The 21,685-nt window shown below is 36.0% G+C and overlaps 1 protein-coding gene across 1 annotated transcript in view; it reads right to left on the bottom strand.

Annotated features, from left to right (window-relative positions):
• Positions 1-7,592: 7,592 nt before the first annotated feature.
• The window catches only part of LOC121414043 (N-alpha-acetyltransferase 15, NatA auxiliary subunit-like), a 41,779-nt gene continuing 27,686 nt past the window's right edge, over positions 7,593-21,685 (bottom strand). Inside the window, exons 13-19 of the mRNA XM_041607127.1 lie at positions 14,348-14,497; positions 13,648-13,896; positions 12,932-13,040; positions 12,016-12,114; positions 11,379-11,525; positions 8,912-9,009; positions 7,593-8,132 (exon numbers count right to left, since the gene is read on the bottom strand). Coding sequence (XP_041463061.1) covers positions 7,869-8,132; positions 8,912-9,009; positions 11,379-11,525; positions 12,016-12,114; positions 12,932-13,040; positions 13,648-13,896; positions 14,348-14,497 — 1,116 coding nt within the window. The 3' untranslated portion in view covers positions 7,593-7,868. The remainder of the gene's footprint in view (positions 8,133-8,911; positions 9,010-11,378; positions 11,526-12,015; positions 12,115-12,931; positions 13,041-13,647; positions 13,897-14,347; positions 14,498-21,685) is intronic.

Consider the following 21,685-nt stretch of genomic DNA (forward strand, 5'->3'; position numbering starts at 1 on the left):
GATTTAAAAATTTGGGTGTGTAGGTAGATGACATCAAAATCCAGGCTAAGTTTGAATTCGGAGTCTGCAGGCCAAAGGTCACAGCTCATTAAATATATCTGCATGATAACTTATGAACTATTCTACAGATTTTAAAAAAATATGGGTGTGAAGGTAGACGACACCAAAATACACACTATGTAGAAATATGTAGAAATATTCCAATATGTAGAAATAGTCAAATGGTCACAGCTGATTAAATATGCGAGTTGGTTTCTGCATGATAACTTGGGAAATGTTCAACAGATTTTAAAAAAAAAATGGTGTGTAGGTAGATGACACCAAAATACAGGTTAAGTTTGAATTAAGAGGTCAAAGGTCACAGCCCATATATGCGGGTTGGTTCAAAGGTCTAGATATCGAGTACTCGGTGAACTGCATGTTCTTTGGGTTACAAGATGTAGATGTATGCTTACAATGGTTTTTAAAAACCGGATATCGAGTAATACCTCGCACATTTGTTCTACGGCAAGTTGAAAACGGTTTTTTGTTCCAGCTAAATATAGGTGGTTTATATAACAAGAGGAATGCCTCTGGCGGTCTCACCTGCATCACGCAATTCAATATAGGACTGCTGACTTTAAAAACTACTATAAAATAATTATTCACAAAAAACACCATTCATACAATGATAAGATACAATGTTCATTGATATTTGACCTTGATCATGTGACCTAAACTTGTCAGTGATACTTGATTACCCCCACACTGTATATCCACATTTTATACATTATATCTATGGACTTTGAAAGTTATGACAGCAATCTAATAATAACCTCTAAAATGGCCAAAGTTCAATGACCTTTGACCTTGGTCATGTGGCCTGAAACTCGGACGGGATGTTCAGATACTTGATCACACTTATGTCCAAGTTTCATGAATCAGATCTATAAACTTTCAAAGTTATGATGGTAATTCAACAGATACCCCCATTATATAGCCAAAGTTCATTGACGTTGGTCGTGTGACCTGAAATTGGCACAGGATGTTCAGTGATACTTGATTTATCTTATGTACAAGTTTAATGAACTAGACCAATAAACTTTCAGTTATGACGGTAATTCAACAAATACCCCCAACTTGGCCAGTTCATTGACCCTAAATAACCTTTGACCTTTAACCCTAAACAGAAGGGGGGGCTGATTCACCCCTCCCCCCCCCCTCAACATTTTTGCGATAAATCCGCCGCTCGAAATTTTTTGACCACGTCGCTTGCTGACTTTACTTTCAAGTCTCGCGCAACTTTTGAGACTGGTACCGTGTTTACACTTGATCGGCTCTTGGTTCAGAACCAAAAGTCGATGCAGAATGGGCTTTTGGTTTGCGTTTACACGTTGTTACAGCGCGCGGTTCAGAAACGCGAGCCGATTAAGTGTAAACATGATATTGTTGTGACCCCCGGGTACGCGGTTACAAAATTACGCAGCATTTTGTAAGTGCATGCAGACCCAAAATTACTTAAGAACCTGAATTTGTGTACAAATCCAATGCAAATAGTGTTTTAGCCAAAATTTAAAAATGTATCATTATTTTTACTGCTTAAAATCAAATAATTTCATCTTCTTAATGGTCAAAATAAAGTCTCCGACAATTTCCATTGAAAAAACATCAAGAAACAAAAAGACGTAAAACAAGGAAATACATAAGAAATTTAGAAAACAATAGAATAGATAAGAAAATAAATGTGATGTAGAAATTTTTGAAAAATAGATTTGATCAGATGCCTATCTAGAGTATGTGAAACAATAAGCATTTTAGGGGCATTATTTAATTAGAGCAAACCAATGATTTTACGCATAAATTAGCATTATTAATGGCAATGAGATATTTTGCAGAATTCGATGATATAGTTTTGTAGATAATGCCATGGGTAACGCGCGTGCCAATTTTCGTTGCGATCACGCGATCGACGGCTGAGATTATATTGGGGGCTCAAAATCAGCCCGCTCCCATCATGTGACTTGAAACTTGCACAGGATTTTCAGTGACACTAGATACTATGCCCAAGTTTCATGAATCAGATCCATAAACTTTCAAAGCTATGATGATAATTCAACTGATACCCCAATTTGCCAGTTCATTGACCCTAAATGACCTTTGACCTTGGTCATGTGACTTGAGACTCAAGGAGGATGTTCAGTAATAGTTGATTAACCTTATAGCCAAGTTTCATGAACTAGGTCCGTATACTTTTTAAGTTATGCTGTCATTTCAAAACTTAACCTCCGGTTAGATTTTGGTGTTGACGCCGCCACCACCGTCAGAAAAGTGGCGCCTATAGTCTTACTCTGCTTCGCAGGTGAGACAAATATGAATAAACCACCGTTTTCAACTCGCCGTACGGCCGCCGTAGAGAAAATGTGACCGAGGTATTAGATACATGTGTATCAATCCCCTTTTCCCTCTCTTCTCTCAATATTTTTGTTGGTACACCATATCACATTTTCCCCCTCCCCCACCCCTATTTAGATCTCTATCCACTCTCTCTGTACTTGCTTCCATTCCCGTTATTCTTTGATATGCCCATAAACATTTTCAATGAAAATAAATATTGAAGCACTTCCACCCTTTCCTTCCAATTCACTCTCATTCAATCTTGTATGTCATATGTGACAGTCAACACGCCATGGATAGTGTGAAATCAATTAGTTACCAGGCATCAACATTTTTTATCAGAAATTGTATTTTCATCATAGCTACATTCTCTCATGTACAATATAATATTGAAGAAAAAAACAAACACAATTTCATTAAGAATTCCTTGTTATCAAACTGCAAAATTGAATTTTAGTTTTAGATGTAAACAAATCATTCTCCATCTTATAGTCAACACACAAGACAGCCCTGTAAAGGGGCAAATAGTAGAAATGTAGAAAGAAATCAATCAATTTCTTCCAGTATAAAAAAGATAATAAAATAAAGATAAAGAGCCACTCACATGTCAATTCTAAATTCCTACCAAAAGCGGGCAATTGAGTGGGTAAAGAGCAATGGAAACTGATAATGTATCAATTTAAAATGACAATTGACTAATGTTTTCCTGATACTTGTAATTCGTTAAAACAATTATCTATAGTAAATCTCCTACATCCAGGAGTAAGTTATATTAGTGCATAAGTTTTCAACAAATGTTTTTAATCTCTATCAATTCATTTAAGAAGCAGAAACCTCGATTGTCAAGTGACGGAAAATATTGTGTATACCGACGGCTTCCTCTCTTCAGGGTTTCTAAATTTACTTCAAGGAGGTATATTCAATATCTGAGATAGCATTGCCCTTAAAATTCTGCTTATTGCATGCCTAGATTAAGGTTGATAAATCAAAGATAACAAGATATTAAATCAGTAATATTGATAATATTTCTCATTGACGGCCTATACAATTTAATTTCTTGACAAGGGAGAAACAGACAGGATATTTTGATGTAATGTGGTACTAGCAAACAAATGTGGGCATGGCCTTCTTTTCATCATGCTATAAGATTGAAGACAGATGTGTTTACCAATTGTATTAGCCTGTATACTGTAGATTATCAATAGCAATACCATTGACAGAGCTGCCAAGTAGTACGATTTTTCCGTATTTCATACGGAAATCAATTTAAAATACGGCAGTACGCTTTTTCATGATAAAATACGGGAAAAAACAAATTAGAGAAGAAAATGTATTGTTCGCCCCACTTTAGCATCTGGGAGCTTTCGGGCGGAGATGAGAAAATGGCAGCCGTGTGTTGCTGCCCTCTACGTTCAAGGAGTTATGCTTTCCAATTAGAATTTTCGATATCCTGGCGAATCAATGTGGGTGACAAGTTCTGAGCGCACGCACGTAGTTTACAAGCGCAAAGTAGCGGCTCAAATCGCGATATTTTGCGACTGGTAAATACGTCTGTAAGGATGATGACGTCATCCAAAATGGTAACTTACGTTGACCAACGGAAGGATCGAAGATGACGATGTTTCGATCATCATCTGAAAGGAATTGGCGGTAACTGCGGTCTAAGGTACGATATTTCTGAATTTCATACATTTTTCCGTAAATATGGATGCAATTTCTTTTTCATAATGTGACATTTTATGATTTTGTGTGCAAAGAACGATCGGAAAAAATCAGGTTTCCGTCGAATGTTAGATCTAACGTTACTGCCAATAGTTATCTGTACGTACGGGCCTCCAAATTCTTCAGTCTATGTATTGGCGAGTGAGCCAACGCAGTTCAGCGGAACAACCAAAATCTAGACTGAAGTGAAGCTTGTCTCGTGTGCGACGGTGTGGGGCGCAAAATAATGTAAGAAGTGATCACACTTTGCCATTATGCATGCATATTTATCTCACGGCAAAAATACAGATTTTGTTGTCAAAATACTGATTTTGAGGGATAAGAATACTGAAAATGCAAAATACAACTTGGCAGCTCTGCATTGATTTCAAAGGGTTAAATATGTAGCGCTGACTTTCCAAGACAGGACCTGAAGAGCATTTCAAGGAGTTGTCCAGTATGTTTTATCTGACAGTTATCATAGCAACTGTACTTGTCAGCCAATCAATGTCAAGGAAAGTTGTCAGCTCTGACAGTTGCTGATGAAACTCTCCAGGAAACTATTACTATTATTGTGTAAAAAAATTCTTAATTGTACTTGATTACAAAATAATACTTGTCAGGATTTACGATAATGAAATTAAATGAGAAATAAATAAATTAAAGAAAAACAAATAAAACATAAATAACTTGAACATTATAAATGTTCTATTAAAACTGTAGGTCTTTCAGGCAGATTGCAGCCTTGAGTAAATATTTCATAAGATGTCACAGATCAATGAACAAAACGTACAAAAAAGGCGAGTCAGTGTCATATTCAGATTGTATATATAAATACGGTACCTGTTTTCTTAAATAAAATGAGAAAAATTTTGGTGTATCAAATAAATACTTTCTGTAGCTACAATATCTAAAGAAATTGTAGTTTTCCTGTCTGGAAAATAAGCAATTATGAGCCAGTTTCTCTAAATACAATAACTAAAGATATTTTAATCCAGCTTAAAAAATAAAATTTTATCTCTGACAAAACTTGTCAGGTCTCATAATTTTGTGTTGCTGAGTTTAATTTGATGTTCTCATATTTTTGGAATGCTATCATTACCAAGAGTTCTTATCTGAAGATCTCTGTATAATAGAGCTGTGGAAATACAGTCCCAATATATTAACTGGGCAATTTCATTGATATCTACATCTATTTTCTAGTTATGATTTTTCATGCTCTCAAATGATCTTGGGCCTGTTGCCTTAAAGTTACTATTATGGTAATTTGCCATCCAATGGTCAACAGCCAATCAAAATCAATGATTTCAGGGAAGTTACCATTGGATGGCCAAGTTACTATAATAGTAACGTTTGTGCAACAGGTCTCACGACTTCAGTATTTTAATGAAGTGAAGTAAGAATGTAGGAAGTTGGGGGGTTGGACGTACAAAAGGTTGATTACTCTACAACTACTCATTGCTATATCTGAGCTTTAACAGTCCCATCGATTCTACAACCACAGGATGATTTTAAAATTTCCAGTGTTGCCAATTTAAGAATTCCATTATCATTAAAGACAACATAGACTAGATGCAAGACTAACAGAGTTAATCAAAGGTAAAAAGTGATTTCCAAACTCATAGTTGCTTCAGCTGCCCATAAGAGAGTTGAAAATAGCTACAAAAAAGGTAATTCACTAGTCTCAAATTACATGTAGGTACCTCATTTAATAAACCAATATTTCATTCCACTACGATTGAAAAAAATGTCCTTGTGGAAATAGACTGGCACATTGCAAGGATTGGATTGTTATAAACACTCACATTAACTTGCTATTTTATTTAATATTCTACAATTCAAACTCTTAAATAACACAACTGAATTCTAATAGCCATGAGCAGATTATTTCTACAATACTGGAAAGTAGAATTCATTGTCCCTCGGCACAGCTAATACTGGCAGGAATTTCCCTAAAAAATATTATCATTTTGTAGAGCCAAAATATATTTCATTAACATAGTTTCAGAACCTATATTTCTTACTAATACTAGGCTTTTCGATCAGTTTTAATGGGTCCATTGCCAAGGCCAATTCAGATCTCAGCCATGAAAGGGTTCATCAACACACAATTTTCATAAAGCTGTTATTAAGTTACACTGTACAAATGATTTTACGCATGCTTGGTTACCCTTTCGTCACTTACTTGGCACCTATTCCAGTCATGCATAACTTTATTAACAGCTTTATGAAACACCACAGGATAGCAAGGTATTTCCATATAATCATACTTAAATATGTGTGGAGTTTATGAATAATCATAACATTAGATGACCATGTTTTACATGTGATATTAGGAAATAGGAGATTGTTATAAGAACAATTTTTCCACTAATCTAACACAATGGTTTTTTTATACCCAGTATCTGGCACTGTGCTGAGAATCATGCATACTGCTATCTTGAAAACTGGTATAGCTCTTGTGAAAGTGGAATTAGCATATTAGTTATTATATCCCTTACTTAAGATTGTTGTATTGAGAGTGTACACAAGGAGAAAAAGAATAGTTTTACTACGAAAAACGTTTGCCGTGAAATAGTTCACTTTCCTTGCTGACGTCACGCATAGTCCATTTTTTCCCTAGGGAAAAAGTGAACTTAACGTTTATTTTTTCTCGCGATTCGCTAGCTATGCGGCGCGATGCGAGCAGAGCGCTGCTCCACTGCATGCCTGGGGAAACTTTTGGCGAGCTGCACTAACCAGGTGCAAGACAATCCATACGGCAAGACTCATTATTTTCTCAACGATTGCTCAACTTATTAAAAATCGTTTCGCTGTAAAATGGTATGAGTAGAAGGGATATAACACAAATATACAATGACCCACTCTCGGAACAGACTAAAACTATTCGCACTCAGGAACATCACATAGTACTATTCTCCCGCAAGCTGATGGCCCTCGAGAGAATAGTACTATGTGATGTTCCTTCGATGCGAATATTTTTAGCCAATTCTTTGAGTGTCATTGTATATTTGTATACTGACTTATGACAAGAGCTAGGGAAAGGGAAGGAAATAAATATTGGATATTTCAAAGAAACTCAAAGTTAAATATATCATCACATTGTACAGCAGAGTCTGCACAAGGAAACCTTCCATTAGTCGAATCATCGCCTAACCCCCAAAATTATTCGAGACCAGAATATGCAAATCATCTGTCGATATTCATCCAATGAGAACAGATTCTTTTGGTCCCAAAGAGAGTTGACTATAATTGGCTGATTCAACTGTATGTGGCTTTTCTCTGAATCAAAATTGGAAATTATAATTCGTACGTCTGTTCAACCATCAACTAGGTCACTGTTTCATGAAGCTGATCATAATGTTGCACATGACGAATGGTCTTGGCATGAGGACTCCAATCGTTCATAGCTAATGTTGAAGATAATCCAACCATCAACATACAATGTTAGGATATAAGATATCATCTACCACAATTTGATTAGATTATTAGATCTGTCCTCTGTTGATTAATGTCCTCTGTTGATTAATGCCAGGAATAAATAATTTCAGGCTCACATTTGGCTCTTCATTTACCAGCTTCATGAAACAGCCACCTAGATAAAGACCATTCTCAGTATTGCATGGCATTATCAAGAATCTCACAAATTGATGGAGCTTGATCTACATGCTTTCAGAGTACACCATCTCTGAAATACCACTCAAGCAGTGATACACCACCTCAAGAATGTCTTCCCTTCCTAGAAGATAATGTGAATAAATTGACAAGCATGGCATCAAGGATAAGTTAGAACATCAGTTATCCCCTGTTGAGTTGCAGGAGAGCTCTATGTCATTTGACCTTGGGGAAATGTTGTTGGTAGTGGGTGAGCCATCGTTGGAATTCATCTTCTCTTCTTCGACGACACTTTCATCATCGTTCTCCATGGTGTGGTTCATCTTTGGTGGTTGGAAAGCGCTTGCATAAGGGAACAGCTCATGGCATCGTGTCTTGTATTCGGAAGCCATCGATTCACACTTCAAGTCCGACTGGAGAAGCTCCAGGACCCGGATGCAATTCTGAAAGAAAGAAAATTCTACGATGACACTTTTCTTTCTGATGTCAACGGCATCACAATGATGACTTACAATATCCTATTTATGGGGGCTTCTTCCATAAATGTACTAGAACTTAAATATTACAGTTTCAAAATTATTTTGTTATGGTAATTTTAGCATCAAACGAAGCTTGATTAATCCTTCTCAATAAAAATATAATTTCATGTTACACCAACAGATCATGTTAAGAAATAACTCTGTCTTGATCTTATATTGGAAACAAATTACAATTTGAAAGCACAAGACAATGTGAAAAGCATTGGAAATTCCTGTGATACACATTTGGGCTCAGTTACTGATTCTGTAACATTGGAGAACAAAAATATTCCTTTGCAGGATTCAGCAAAATTTAGGCCACTAGAGAGATAATGATTTTGATTTACGAGACAAAAAGCAAATGTAAATTACAAAACATCTATGGTCATAAACTTCATACGATTCTATTGAACAGAGAACTCTTGTTGATTAAGCAATAGGTTTCAACTTCTAGATGCAAGTCACTTGGCTACAATTAAAAAGAAGCAATTAAATATGAGGGAGTAACACAAAGGATAGAGGCAAGAAAAAGGCATAATAAAGAGAACAAAATGTGTAGGGACATCCTTCAACTTTGTTGTCTAGTTGTTCCGACTCGCCAAAGTCAATCACAGGGATGTGGCATCGAATCATGGCCAAAGCGTTACTCCTTTCTGCAAGAAATTCATCCACAGAGAAGTATGATTATTGTAAGAATTTCTTACCTGAGTATTTCTATTTGAAAGGTTGTCTCCTAGGTGAGTAGCTAACGAGATTGCTTCATCCTTCTTGGTAGGATCGAGGAAGTACATACTTAGAGCACCTGGTGTGGAAGAGAAAGAATTTTAACCTTCATCTCGCACCATATAGCAGATTTACAATCCACAATGATGAGAAATAGTAGTACAAATATAACCAAGCATTGGGCTTTCTTGGTAGACTCACACATCCACTGAAATATCAGCACATTTAATTCAAAATGTTGACACACAAGTTTGATAAACTTATCCAATAAAACATTTTCACTGAATTATTTGAGCTAAAAAGGCTTTGTGATTCTTATTCTTCAAATTATAAATTTTGCAAAAAAAATGCCCAAGTCGACTGGGCCCGTTTCTCAACACCGTCATAAGTCTAACTTCTTGACTAAATCGGAGATAGTGAGCTACTTGTCCGCTAACCGTTTCACGAAGCCCTCTTTACCAAGATCGGGTACAACAACCTCACTAAATATTTATGACGCCTCCGAACCTGTCACAACTTCTTTCTTAATGACGTAGTGGCATCACGTGGGTAGACTATGACATGCAAAAGTGCCTAGAAATGTGAAAATTATAATCTTATGTAATCAATCACATCCAAACACAAGTTGGATAATGCATTCTATGATCATTGTAATACAAAGAATCTACAAAAACTGTTGGTAATACTCCACAAAACCATTCATTTTGAAATAGTAAAATAATTTAATCGATAAAGATTCAACCACGTCAGGCCATCCATAAATGGACTCGTATTTGTCATTTTCAGACCCCTATTAACATTTTGATAAATTCTATCTCTAATTTATGCATAGAATTTGTCAAAACGTAAGTTTTAGTATCTAAGATTTAAAAGAAAACTGTTCAACTATATTTTGATGTTTGGAATCGTAAAATACCGTATAATTATCATTTTACAACGAAAACCGTTATGGTTTTACTTTCGTAAACTATTAAAATTGGATATCCCGGGGGTACCCATCTCAACGTCCACATGTGATTTTTTAGTCACGAGATCAATTATTCATAATTCCATATTCTCAGCAATTGAATGCTCTAGTCTTCATGGTCTAAGTATGTATGGTGCATAATATACCTGTGCTATTATTTTTAAAAGATGAAATTCCCAATTCATCACAATATTTGCAATTTTGTTGTAATTTTTCTTTTTGAAAATTATGCTATTTTGTGACTAAGGCTACGTCTCGTCTGCTCTTTTTACCGATAATATCGATATCAAGGTATTTTAGTTAGAAAGCCTTTCGAGAAACGGGTTTGGTAAGATTGGAACTAACTCCGTGGTTGATGGATAAAGATATGACTAACTTGTCCAGGTGTTGAGAAACGGGCCCCTGGTGTGAATATGTCCACTTGTGTAAGGCCTGCTCCTACTGGCTGATGGACACATAATGATTTCATAAAGGATACAGGGGACAAGCAAATTTTTTGGGTAGCTCTGTTTTCAACTGCTTCAGACAATGGACAAAAGGAGCGAACAATGAAATCACATAGGACGGATGCTTGATGGATACAGAGCATATGAAACACGTATGCAGAGAGTACACAACGGATGGCAAGATTCTTTTCCAGTTAACATCCTCTCTGCATCCATCAGTCAGTGGGACCAAACCCTTAGATTGACATTGTTTTCAATGGCCACAAGTCCAAATTTTAAATGAAGCATTTCAGAAGAAGATAACTTCTAAAATATACACTGTGATATATATACAAGAGGTAAATTGCAATACAAGCACAAGAAATAAAAAAGAATCACTGCTTCTGTGGAAATAATAAGTTCAAATTTTGTTTCAACATCTTCAAGCTTTCCCAAAACAGAACAGATAAGTTATTGTTGTTTGGCTGCATATTCCCTGATAGTATTACTAGTACGCAACTAATGCGACACCTGTTGAAAGGTTTAATATATTCCTTGTTTTCAAAGTCTCAACATAACAAATTCAATACAGGTAACTTTGCCCAGGGCAAATCTTTTAGGGGAAACACAACATTTGCTCTTATGACTATTGTTCTTCCGCTAATTTATCTAAAGACATTAGGTGAGGGTTGTGATGGGTTTTCAATTCAGAATCATGTGATGATTAGGATAAAGTTAAGGTAAGGTTCCAAGCTCTGGTTTATTTTTTACTTAATATGTAGGACCATAGGAGCAATTGTTGTAGAGGCAACTGTCATGGAAACCATTCAGGAACAGCGATATCTGTGCAACTAAGGATAAATGTGATTGGAAAGTGATACAAAACACTTGCACTATCTGTTCTTGAATGATTGCTTCAAATTTGGTTAATACCTGGGTTTGGAATATCAACTTGTGCACTTTTTTCCTGTACATATATTGCTGCAACACTCAATAATGCAGCTTTGATGGCTATTTAATCATAAAAATGTCAAAATATCTCTAACCAGTTCTCACCTGATATTCTATGTGTTTGGGATGAAAGGTGAGAATCTGTAAAGGACTTGTTGTATTGTACAATGTCTTGACCTTCAAGTAGAAGCTGAACTTCTTGTTGTAGAATGGTTCGCACTGCTTCATGTTGTTGCTCTAGTCTCTCATTCACTGTCAATATCAAAGGAGAAGACAATCACAAATTAAAAGGATAGACTATCTCTGTATACCTGCACCAAACCAGTGAATAGTGTGTGTGGTTCAGACACAACACACATATGTGGATAAGCGTTCTATTAAACACCAATTGCAATTTTTGAAGATGAAAACCATTCAATGGTCTTTTTTTGGCTGACAATTTATCAATTGCAAAAGAAATATTTTAAATTCAAATAAATAATTTTTCGATCAAAGTGAATACTAAACAAGAGACGAAAATAAGTAGCATCTATTACAAGGCCAATTGAAGGCCATTGAATAAAGTGATACATCCACAAGGATTTGTTTTTCAATCTCCTTTAAATGTGATTCCTGTCAAAAAATAGACTCTTTTTTTTCCTTGAGTTACAAGATACTTCTTCAAATTTCACAAGCAAAATATGTACAGCAGTAGTTGATGCACGTCGACGTGCTTTTAGGCAAGCAGAATGGAAGCTCTCACCTTTTTTACAAAACTTAACTATACACTCATGTAGCTTGGGATTCAATCTGTCCACTGCGCAAGCTCTCTTGATAGATTGTAGCATCAGAAGCAGCTTGTCTGAGGGTGAGGAAAACAAATCACAGAAATTAAAAGTGACCAACTACAATTAACAATCATACAAGTAATAACCAGCACCCTTGTGGATGCCACATTTCATATGCATTACTCAAATCTAAGTGGTTTGATCTTCAAGATTTTCCTACAATTTATTGCAAAACAATCACCATGGCAAACAAAGTTTACAAATTGAATATATACTGAAGTAGGCCAGAGTCAAAACAGATTTGTTTTCACTAGAGCTTGCCTTAGAAATTCAGCAGACAAGTGGTCTGTTAAAATAGAGGAAAAAGTTTTTCACAATTTCTGAAAAAGTATACTTATATTCTGTAAAAATTAGGATGCACTAATTAATCCTAAATTACCTTTTTAACAATTTTTTTGTTATATCACTTGCATCTTCTTTTTTGTAGACTTGTAATTAAATCTTCTTTGTAAAGACCTTACCAATTCTCTCATTTAAAAAATCCCATGGACTTTTAAACATTCTAGCATTGGTATTTTGTCAATAACAATGGACAGGATGTGCTTAATTAGTGTGCCTTTTGGGGATAATCTCCTTACTCCTTTTATGAATTCTCTATTGAGTTCTAGTCTTCTCTATATGGTCCTTTGTCAAATACTGGTAAGGTGTTAGTGTGCTTCACAAAACTTGCCAACTAATCCCTCTTTTTTCAAAAAGGCTCCTTCACAGACCAGTAGTTATACATAATTGAGAAGTTTAGAATCTACTCCTCCAATACAGACACTTCACTAAATTTTCATGACACAAGTTTTTTACGTGGGATTTTGTGTGCCCAGTCGCATATAGACTGACCTTTCCTGTAGTAGATCTCAAAAGCCATAAGGTGTGTTTCTATGAGGTTAGCTGCTAAAGTTTGTAATGGCTTCAAGAAATAGATAGCTTGTTCCAGTGGGTCTTCAATCTAGCATGGGAACAAACAAAATGACAGTATGCTTAAAAAAAGGTTTGTAAACAAAGCTGTAAATATAAAGCTAAACTTGCTCTTGAATAGTTGGATTCAGTTCATCTAAGTTCCTGATTATCAAGGAAATAAACAAGATGATATCTTGACTACATGCATGAGACTTTGTGCCTACACCTTAACCTGTTTTTAAAAGACTCTCTTTGATATGACACTAATACTGTCAGGGATTGAACCCTACAACCTCCTGTTCATGAGGGGGGGGGGGCACTATACCACAGAGCCTCTATGTCAAGTTCTCACATAAAATAAAAAGTATTTGAGTATTCAAATGATTTGAAATTACATTGTGTATTTGGTTTACTTTGACTAAAGAATCAAAATACATGTACAGGCTACGCACCCCTCGCAAATGTCCATTTTGAAATACTTTGGTATAATTCCGTAGGGGAATGACATTCAACAAACTCATGATTACGAGACAGCCACCCTTCCTCTAAATCACCATGTGCAGTTCTTTATAGCATGGAAAGAAAGCTGGAATATTCACCAGTGTCCTGATCAAATGGTTTTTATAAAGAGTGAAAACGAGCAACAAACCACTCACCCTTGCCAGTTTATCTGGTACTAGTTCTTCTTCCTTTGGCCCATCAAGGTCAGGGTCATGCTTGTTCTTTCCTTGTTTCTCATGAGCTTTGTTCCTTTCCTCTTCTTCCTTGAGCTGTTGAGCTTTCTTCTGCGCTCTTCTCTGCTTACTCCGAAGCTTCTTCAGTTCCTTAGGGGTGAGATTTGCTGTGTCAATGTCGTCTGATGCATCAGAGTCTGCCAGTGGCTTGTCATGTAACCTGAGATACACCTGCAAATGAAAAACAAAAAGACATTTCAAATGGTTTAAAAGCAACATGAAACGATGTAACTATAACTTCTAATGTAAATACACACTTTGACTGGTGTAGCTTATGGATCAGTGAAAAAAAGATATGTTCATTTATTGCTGTAATTTTTATATCCATATTGAGATTATCCACTTCAAAGCAACAATGTTACAATTTTTTGTTTCACATACAGTTTGAGCAATAATTATTGGACCATACAATGATAGCTTAGTAATTAAGGAGTCAAATAATATTTTCCCAACTGTACATGTATGTGGAAAAGCTTTTTTAATAGTGGTTGATATATCATGAACTCAATAAAGTTTTAATGTCATATCACTCCAATTTCATCATAGATTACAGTCCTAATTTCATAACAGAAACGATAAATGAATATTAGAGTGTGAAGTGAAGTAAAGCAAAGTGGCTTGCCTCTATTGCTATCTTTGCACATCTGAAGTAGAACCTATGATTTCTCAGAACGTCTTCTAACCTCAACAGGCTGAGGTAGGCTCGTAACGTCATCTTCCTCATACAGTAAGAATGAAAGTCAAACTGGTCTTCAATTATTTCGGTAAAATGCTGCAAGATAGAAAACGGAGCATGAAATAAAATCTATCTGATAAAAAATTCTGTGTAACACGAAATTGTAAAATATTATTGGAGAAGCTAGGCATATCATTTATCATAAAGAATGGACTTAATGTTGAAACAAATCTTACCCTCTCACGTAGGCCCGTTTCGGGTACACGTGTACACGCACGGTCAAGTCAGTGCACGTGTACTAAATTCCATCACCGTGTACACGGTAGCATCTGCATAAAGCTTGCGTGGGACTGTAAAGTCAGTGAACAAGCTCACAGCCTCACATTAATTCTTTAGTTCTAAGACTCTGCACATGTTTTAATCACTAATATGTCAATATATTTCAATTAACCTAGAGTGAGTTTACTTCCAAAATCGCCGATTTAATCCACATTTATTCTGGAGACTCAAGTTTTTGTACCACACGAAATGGGTATGCTCCGGTCAGTGCAGGGCCCTAGTTAGCGCCGACGTTCGTTGGATGCGCATTTTGCATACTGTACCGTACAAACATGAAGATCGCCGCAGAATTGAGTGTAACTGAAGTTATCGATCGATTTTCATTATTTTATTGCCAATTTGAGGAGCGTGTGTTTGTAGGCTTGTAGCACATGTGTATGAGCGTATAACACGTAACGAGACTCTCGAAAGCGTTCTTCGATCACTTTTAGAGCCAATTTGAGAATCACCAATTGCGACAGCGATCATTGCTCCAGTTACGTGTTATACGCTCATAAACATATGCTACAAGCCTACAAACACACGCTCCTCAAATTGGCAATAAAATAATGAAAATCAATCGATAACTTCAGTTACACTTAATTCTGCAGCGATCTGTGCATGCATGTACGGTACAGTATGCAAAATGCGCATCCAACGAACGTCGGCACTAACTAGGGCCCTGCACTGATTTACTTTTGAATTCTTTATTAATTTAATACACTGCTAAGCTGAGTAAACTTTTTACTTGCACCAATTTTTGTGGATTGATACTTCTAACTTCTCAGGTAAGCTTTAAAACCGTGACTTAGGCTACATCTGGGAAACACTGAAAACATACTATAACTCACTCTCACTCAGTATTTACAACGTCTACACGACCGAAAAACACGCCGTGTACACATGCATAAAAAATGGACTTTCAAACCGGGCCTACTCTTACGGGTGTTTTCTTACAATTCTATAGAAAAATGTTTGTTTTGCATTTTAGTAATACAAGCAGTCATACAAGCAGGGGCCATTGGGAAAACAATTTTTTGAGCTGATAAGGCTATCATGGGTAAAAATGATGTTGCTGTTGTTGTTTGTTATCCTCCTCCTCATCATCATGATTATAATGATGTCCAAATTAATATGATTGAGAATGGTAGTGGATTAACGTAACAGTGCATTAACCGCACCTTTTTCTCGGCGGGATAGAAGCAAAAGTCGGGGGTGCGGTTTATACACGGTGACGGGTTTGAGCCAGCCCGCCGTTACCCCTCCCGTACATGTATGATGTCTGCCAGTTCACAACTCATCGAGTGGCCGGGCGTAGCCGCCCAGGCAATGTCGTTTAGTGGGGTATGAGCCGCGGGTAATGGGAAGTGATTATTACGATCTTAACCCGTTCGCGACGGCATAGTAGAATAGGTTCTAACACCCCAAACGAGATTAATCAGCCGACCATGTCAAGTTCGAACAGCTCCATTGTTCCGTGCGTGCGAGCTGGATCGTTGATTACAAAGCGTGTGTGCGATCCACGATGAGTGAATTGATCGATCGATAGTTTTCGCGCATGCGTAGTTCATTTCCTGTTTTGGCTGCACGGAGTTCAGAGCTCACCTGTCGCTCAAGAGCTATAATTATGTCCGCACAAAGTGACTTCTTTGAGAATGTATTGTTTGTGATGTGGGTTTTGAAGTTATTCTTGGACTTCTTCTTTTTTTATATTACTATAATCATAATATTATCATTCTCCCTTCCTTTCTTCTTCCTTTTCTTCTTTTTCGATCTTATTATCAAAATTATTATTCTCATTTCTTTTCTTCTCATATTCTTCTTTTTCGATATTCTTCTCATCATATCATCGTCATTTCCTTTCTTCTTCTGTTCGATCTCTGTCTCATCTTTTTATTCTTATACTTCCTATTTATAGACCCCCCCCCCCTCCCCCTTCTCCCTTGATATAGTCTTTCTTTGTTTCCTCTTGCAAATGAAATCCTCCTTTTTTTTCCTTTTTCTTTTTTATAATGCTCCCTTTCCCTTTTCTCCTCCTCCTTCTTCACTGATAATTGTGCAATCCTACACCTCCTCCATCTCTTAAGTTTTCTTTTTCTATTTTCCTTCTATTTATTCTTGTTATGATTTTGCTTGTTCTTCCTTTTCATTTTTTTTCTTCGTCGTCTTATCTTCTCTTACCTATTCTCATTATTCTTTTACTCCCGTCATCCTATTTTGCTTTATTTTGTTCTCTCTCTCTGTTTTTCTCTTCTTGCAAAATGAAAAAAATGAAGAATATGATATTTCTTTTTAAAAGTATGTCCGCAAAAACATGAATCTTCAAAATATCTTTATATGCATACAAGTAATATTTTCTGAACAAGAAATCATAATCTTCTCGATAGGGACCAGTTCTTACCAATCCAAAAGGTGGTATACGACAATTATTTTGAAGATTATTTATCATTTATCATCCAATTATTTAAGTTAGCCCACCCCATCCCCCATGATCACCATTATCTTCTCCTTTCATCTTTTTTTCTGTTTCGTCTGCTTTTTTATGTTGTATCTTTTTCTTTGTCTTATCATTATTATATTCATAATCCTGATCATTGTTATTATTGTCAATATTATTATTATTATTATCCGATTGTTATATTTTCTTTTATTATTTGTTATTATCATTGTTAGTGTTGATAGTAATGTTTATAATTGTTATCATTGATATTATGTAAACATTTGAATACTTTACATGTAAAAAATAAAAGAATTTAGTTTAATTCGATTGAAAAATATTATTGCTATTGTCATGTTTGTTTGGCGCAGCCCGAAAGAAAAATCCCTCTCCTCTCTCTAATCCCCTTACCTCTAGTCAACCTCTACTCCTTTATTTTCCCTTTACTTTTTACCTTTCTATTCAATCAGTAGCTTACGCAGGGGGGGGGTAGGGTTCAATTTCATACGAGGCGCTTTTAATCGAAAAAAAAATGTACTACAACACTGCGCAGACAAGTGGGTTATGCTCTCCCTCTCTTCTTCATCTCCCGTTCCGTGCCCCCCGGCCCTCTCTCTATTTTTTCCCTTCTTAGTATTATCTCGTCATCAGAGAAATATGTCCAAACCCGGCCCTCCAAGCCCAACCCATAATAAAAATAGAACCTATTTTAGGATAGGTGCCCGGCATATTCGGCACATAATCAATTTCAAACGATGTCTAGATTTTACGTCGTCTAGAAATTTTCAACAAAAAAACTCCAAATTATTTCCTTAATTCAAAATCGAACGGAGACGTTGCCATGTATTTGTGTAAAAAAAAATGAATATTATGTATCACATGATTCTAGTAATTAAATTTGTATTATAAACAAGACATTCTGCTTTTCTTTCATTATCCAAGAATATACAATAAGTCCCTGCAATCCGTTTTATTTATTGTGGACTTACTCAATTCTCAGTTTATTTCACTAGTTTAGAACATGTGTGGTTATTTTCTTGACATTTATGTGCAAAGGATTTAATGATCAACAAATGATTAGTAATGCATGGAAAAATGCAAGAAAGAATAACATAAGTATATGTTGGACAATTTAAAATGAAAAAAAAATGAGTGTGACCAGAAAAACATTTTCGGTTTTGCTGGTAATCTATTTGTTAGAGATCGGCGGTGAACCAAGGAATTCTCGGTGGAGGGGACTATAAATGCGCTACTTTACTTTTTTTCTGACACGCAAAGGGGGGGAGGAAATAGAGGTCAGCAATGAAATCGCAACCCAAGTTACACCATTACTATTTTATACCCTTTTTTCTAATTCTAGTGCATATGAATTATATTCCATCGTTTAACCCCCACCCCCCCCCCTATTTGATTCGCCACACTCACTGTCAAATTTTAGGACAATATGATTTGATTACATTTTAGGAACTTTCCTTTTGGAAATTATTATTTCCTGCGTTCAGTTTGTTTTAATATACAATTTCGTCAAGATGGAAAAGGACTGTGAAAATGATAACCTGCATTGCCAAAGTAAAATTCTAAAATATCCTAAGTGTATATAATTTCTCACCCGGTACATTCACCTTTACAGAATTTCGATGTATTAAAATAATTCTTATGTTGTATTTCTCCCCTTCCTTTTTCCTTGTAGCCAACAATCCATGAGAGCTCCGATGAAAATACAAATATAACGAGTTAATTAGAGAACTGTAAGAGGAAGAGCGTGCTTAAAAAGAGATACATAGAAAGGCCATTCTCGCCTGTCTAAATATCATATTCCAGCTCATATTGACTGATACATATTATCTCTAATTAATTAATTGTCTTTATTAATTTATCCATGTACTGATTGCTTTATCTCATATTTATCTTTATCCAACTTGAGCGTCTGTTATATTCTATGGAGTACGGCTAAAAATAAAACAAATAACCGAATGGACGTATATGGAATCACAATATGCTTTATGCCGTTTTTCTCGCACCCTTCTAACAAGCAATTAAAAAAATAAAACGAGCCGCATGATGATGATGATTAATAATTCATATAATATCCACTAAACATTGTGATGAAGGCGCTCTACTTATTTATTACCCGGCTTACATAATTTGTTCCGTGAAAAGCATTATAGGCCTGTTTTCAGACATAAACATAGATATTTTATTTTAATATATTCTGCTTTTCATTCCCTCTATTTTCTCGAATAATATATCCATGGAATGCATATTTACTCCATGCTCTGGATTCCTATCGCATCACATTTTTGATATGCAGGTCAAACCAAACCACGATAACATGCATCAGAATAAAATCAATCGGGGAAACCTTAGATTTTTCGAAAATTCATATAATGAGATTATATGGATAAAACATGCTTCTAATACTTTGTACATCGTAAATAACACATATTAGTCTTCATTTGCATGATTATGCCTATGTCACGGTGTTTATCACTCTTTGGTGTTAAACCAAACTGACAAAGGGTGAATTCATCCGTACATCCTTCCCTTTCAAGTCACGCTTTTACATTGTTAGTAAGTGGCAACTTTATTGATCTTCGCTGGATGCCCTTTTGTCATTTTCAAAGGAAAGGGGGCCATGCCTCCATCAATTACCCCATCCGTATCGTTAGAACAAAATAGAGTGTATGTACGATCCGAGGTATTCTCAATGGCCAGCTGTATACACTTTTGTTTAGGATTATAGAAATCGATATCAACTTAAAGTCGTGTACTCTCTTCTAGTTTGATCTAGCTTGATCAGTTCATGAAGTTGAATATTATGACAACCATTTTCAAGAGGCAAAATAATGCACCTAAATGAAAGAAGAAAGCAAAAATCGATGTGTTATAAACTGAAATCATGATTTTTCTTCTTCCTATATTCTACCAACGGCGCCATTTTGAAACCTCACAAGGAATTTTTTTTGTATTGAGTAGTTTTTTTGACAACTTCAATTCATATACAAAATAAAATATATGTAACAAATAGAACTTTGAAACATAATATTTTCATGAATGTTACAATAAAACACAATGTCAGACATCTTCCAATACATAATTATAAATAACATTGATTATAATTATATGCATCAAGAAGAAACTTCTACAGAAAATTCCGACATATTAATTTTTTTCCAGTGTCAAATAAATAACATAAGAGAAATTTTCCAAATACAAAAATAAATAAATCATTAATAAAACCTAAACGAATTGAAGCCATCAGCATATATCTTTTTGACCCATCACCTCGGCCTCTTCACCCAATAAATTCAAACACAAACTCAGCCCTTGTCATTATCCCCCCCCCACCCTCCCTTGAACACCCCCATCCCCTATCCGGTGGAGAACTGGCTCTGGGCTCCAATACATGGTCTAATATTTAAGTTTTCCCATTTAGAGAAAGCAATCTAATATAGTATCGATCATGTCGATCGTTTTCGATCTATCGTTGATCATATCAGCGCACGCACGCAGCTCTGCGTGCGTTTTGGGTTGCATTTCGCTGCTCCCATTATTTTCCCTCACTCTTATTGATTACGGTGTATACGTGGTCCTGCGAAACTGAAAATCATTGAAATCAAGCTTCCATCGCGGCAATGCCCACTGTACGCCAATATTGGACTCTCATCGAAGTATAACTCGTTTTATAATGCTTTATAAACTATAGAAACAAAAGGTAAAAACGTATGACTTTCTGGAATGTGTAGTTTAATCAATGGACATTGTAATTATAACACAGAAAAGGCAGAAACATAGTATGAAATTGTATTTTTAAGGCCTGCAAATGGATTCGAGTGATAGCCTTTGGGGAACCGACTATATACGGCTCCCGTACATGAATGAGTTTTAGGGAACCGTATATAGCCGGCTCCCGTTGGCAACGGGTTAATTAAATATTGTCCAAAACAAATGCACCCACCTTCATGACACTAATTTTGACTTTATCCTCTATTCAAAGTAGTGAAGTTCCCTGGCTAAGTTAAAAGAGACGCCAAGCATACTCGGTAATTTTTGTCACCGCTGAGCGAGAGTTGAGTGAGCTTACAGATTGTGTTGTAATATGGCTATAGTGCAGTGCGACTTAAGCTGGTGCTATTCAAAGTCCCGTTTGGCGCCAGCTTGTTTTTTTCCTTCCTGTTTGCTTTTCATAAGATACCATGTAAACCACGCACGAGAGAGACGGCACGAAGCCGTAAAAAACAACTGGAAAAAGTCAATTTCTTTGTTTCTTGAACCTTCCTGTAATCCCATATCCAAAATTCATGCTAAGACATCAAATTTCTGAAAGTGATTGTGAGGTTGTGATCCAAGAAATGTGAATGTTTCTTCCTCCTACGCTGGAAAAGACACAGATCATAATTTGATAAGATGTACTGGCAAGACTGATACTGTATCGTAGTTTGCAATGTAATGGCAGTGCTGTGTGTGTGTGTACACTGTGACTGTGAGGTGAGTGAGTGTGTAAGTGGCCAATATTGTCGGGACCGTTC

The sequence above is a fragment of the Lytechinus variegatus genome, chromosome 1 (genome assembly GCF_018143015.1).
Source record: "Lytechinus variegatus isolate NC3 chromosome 1, Lvar_3.0, whole genome shotgun sequence".
NCBI lineage: Eukaryota > Metazoa > Echinodermata > Echinoidea > Temnopleuroida > Toxopneustidae > Lytechinus > Lytechinus variegatus.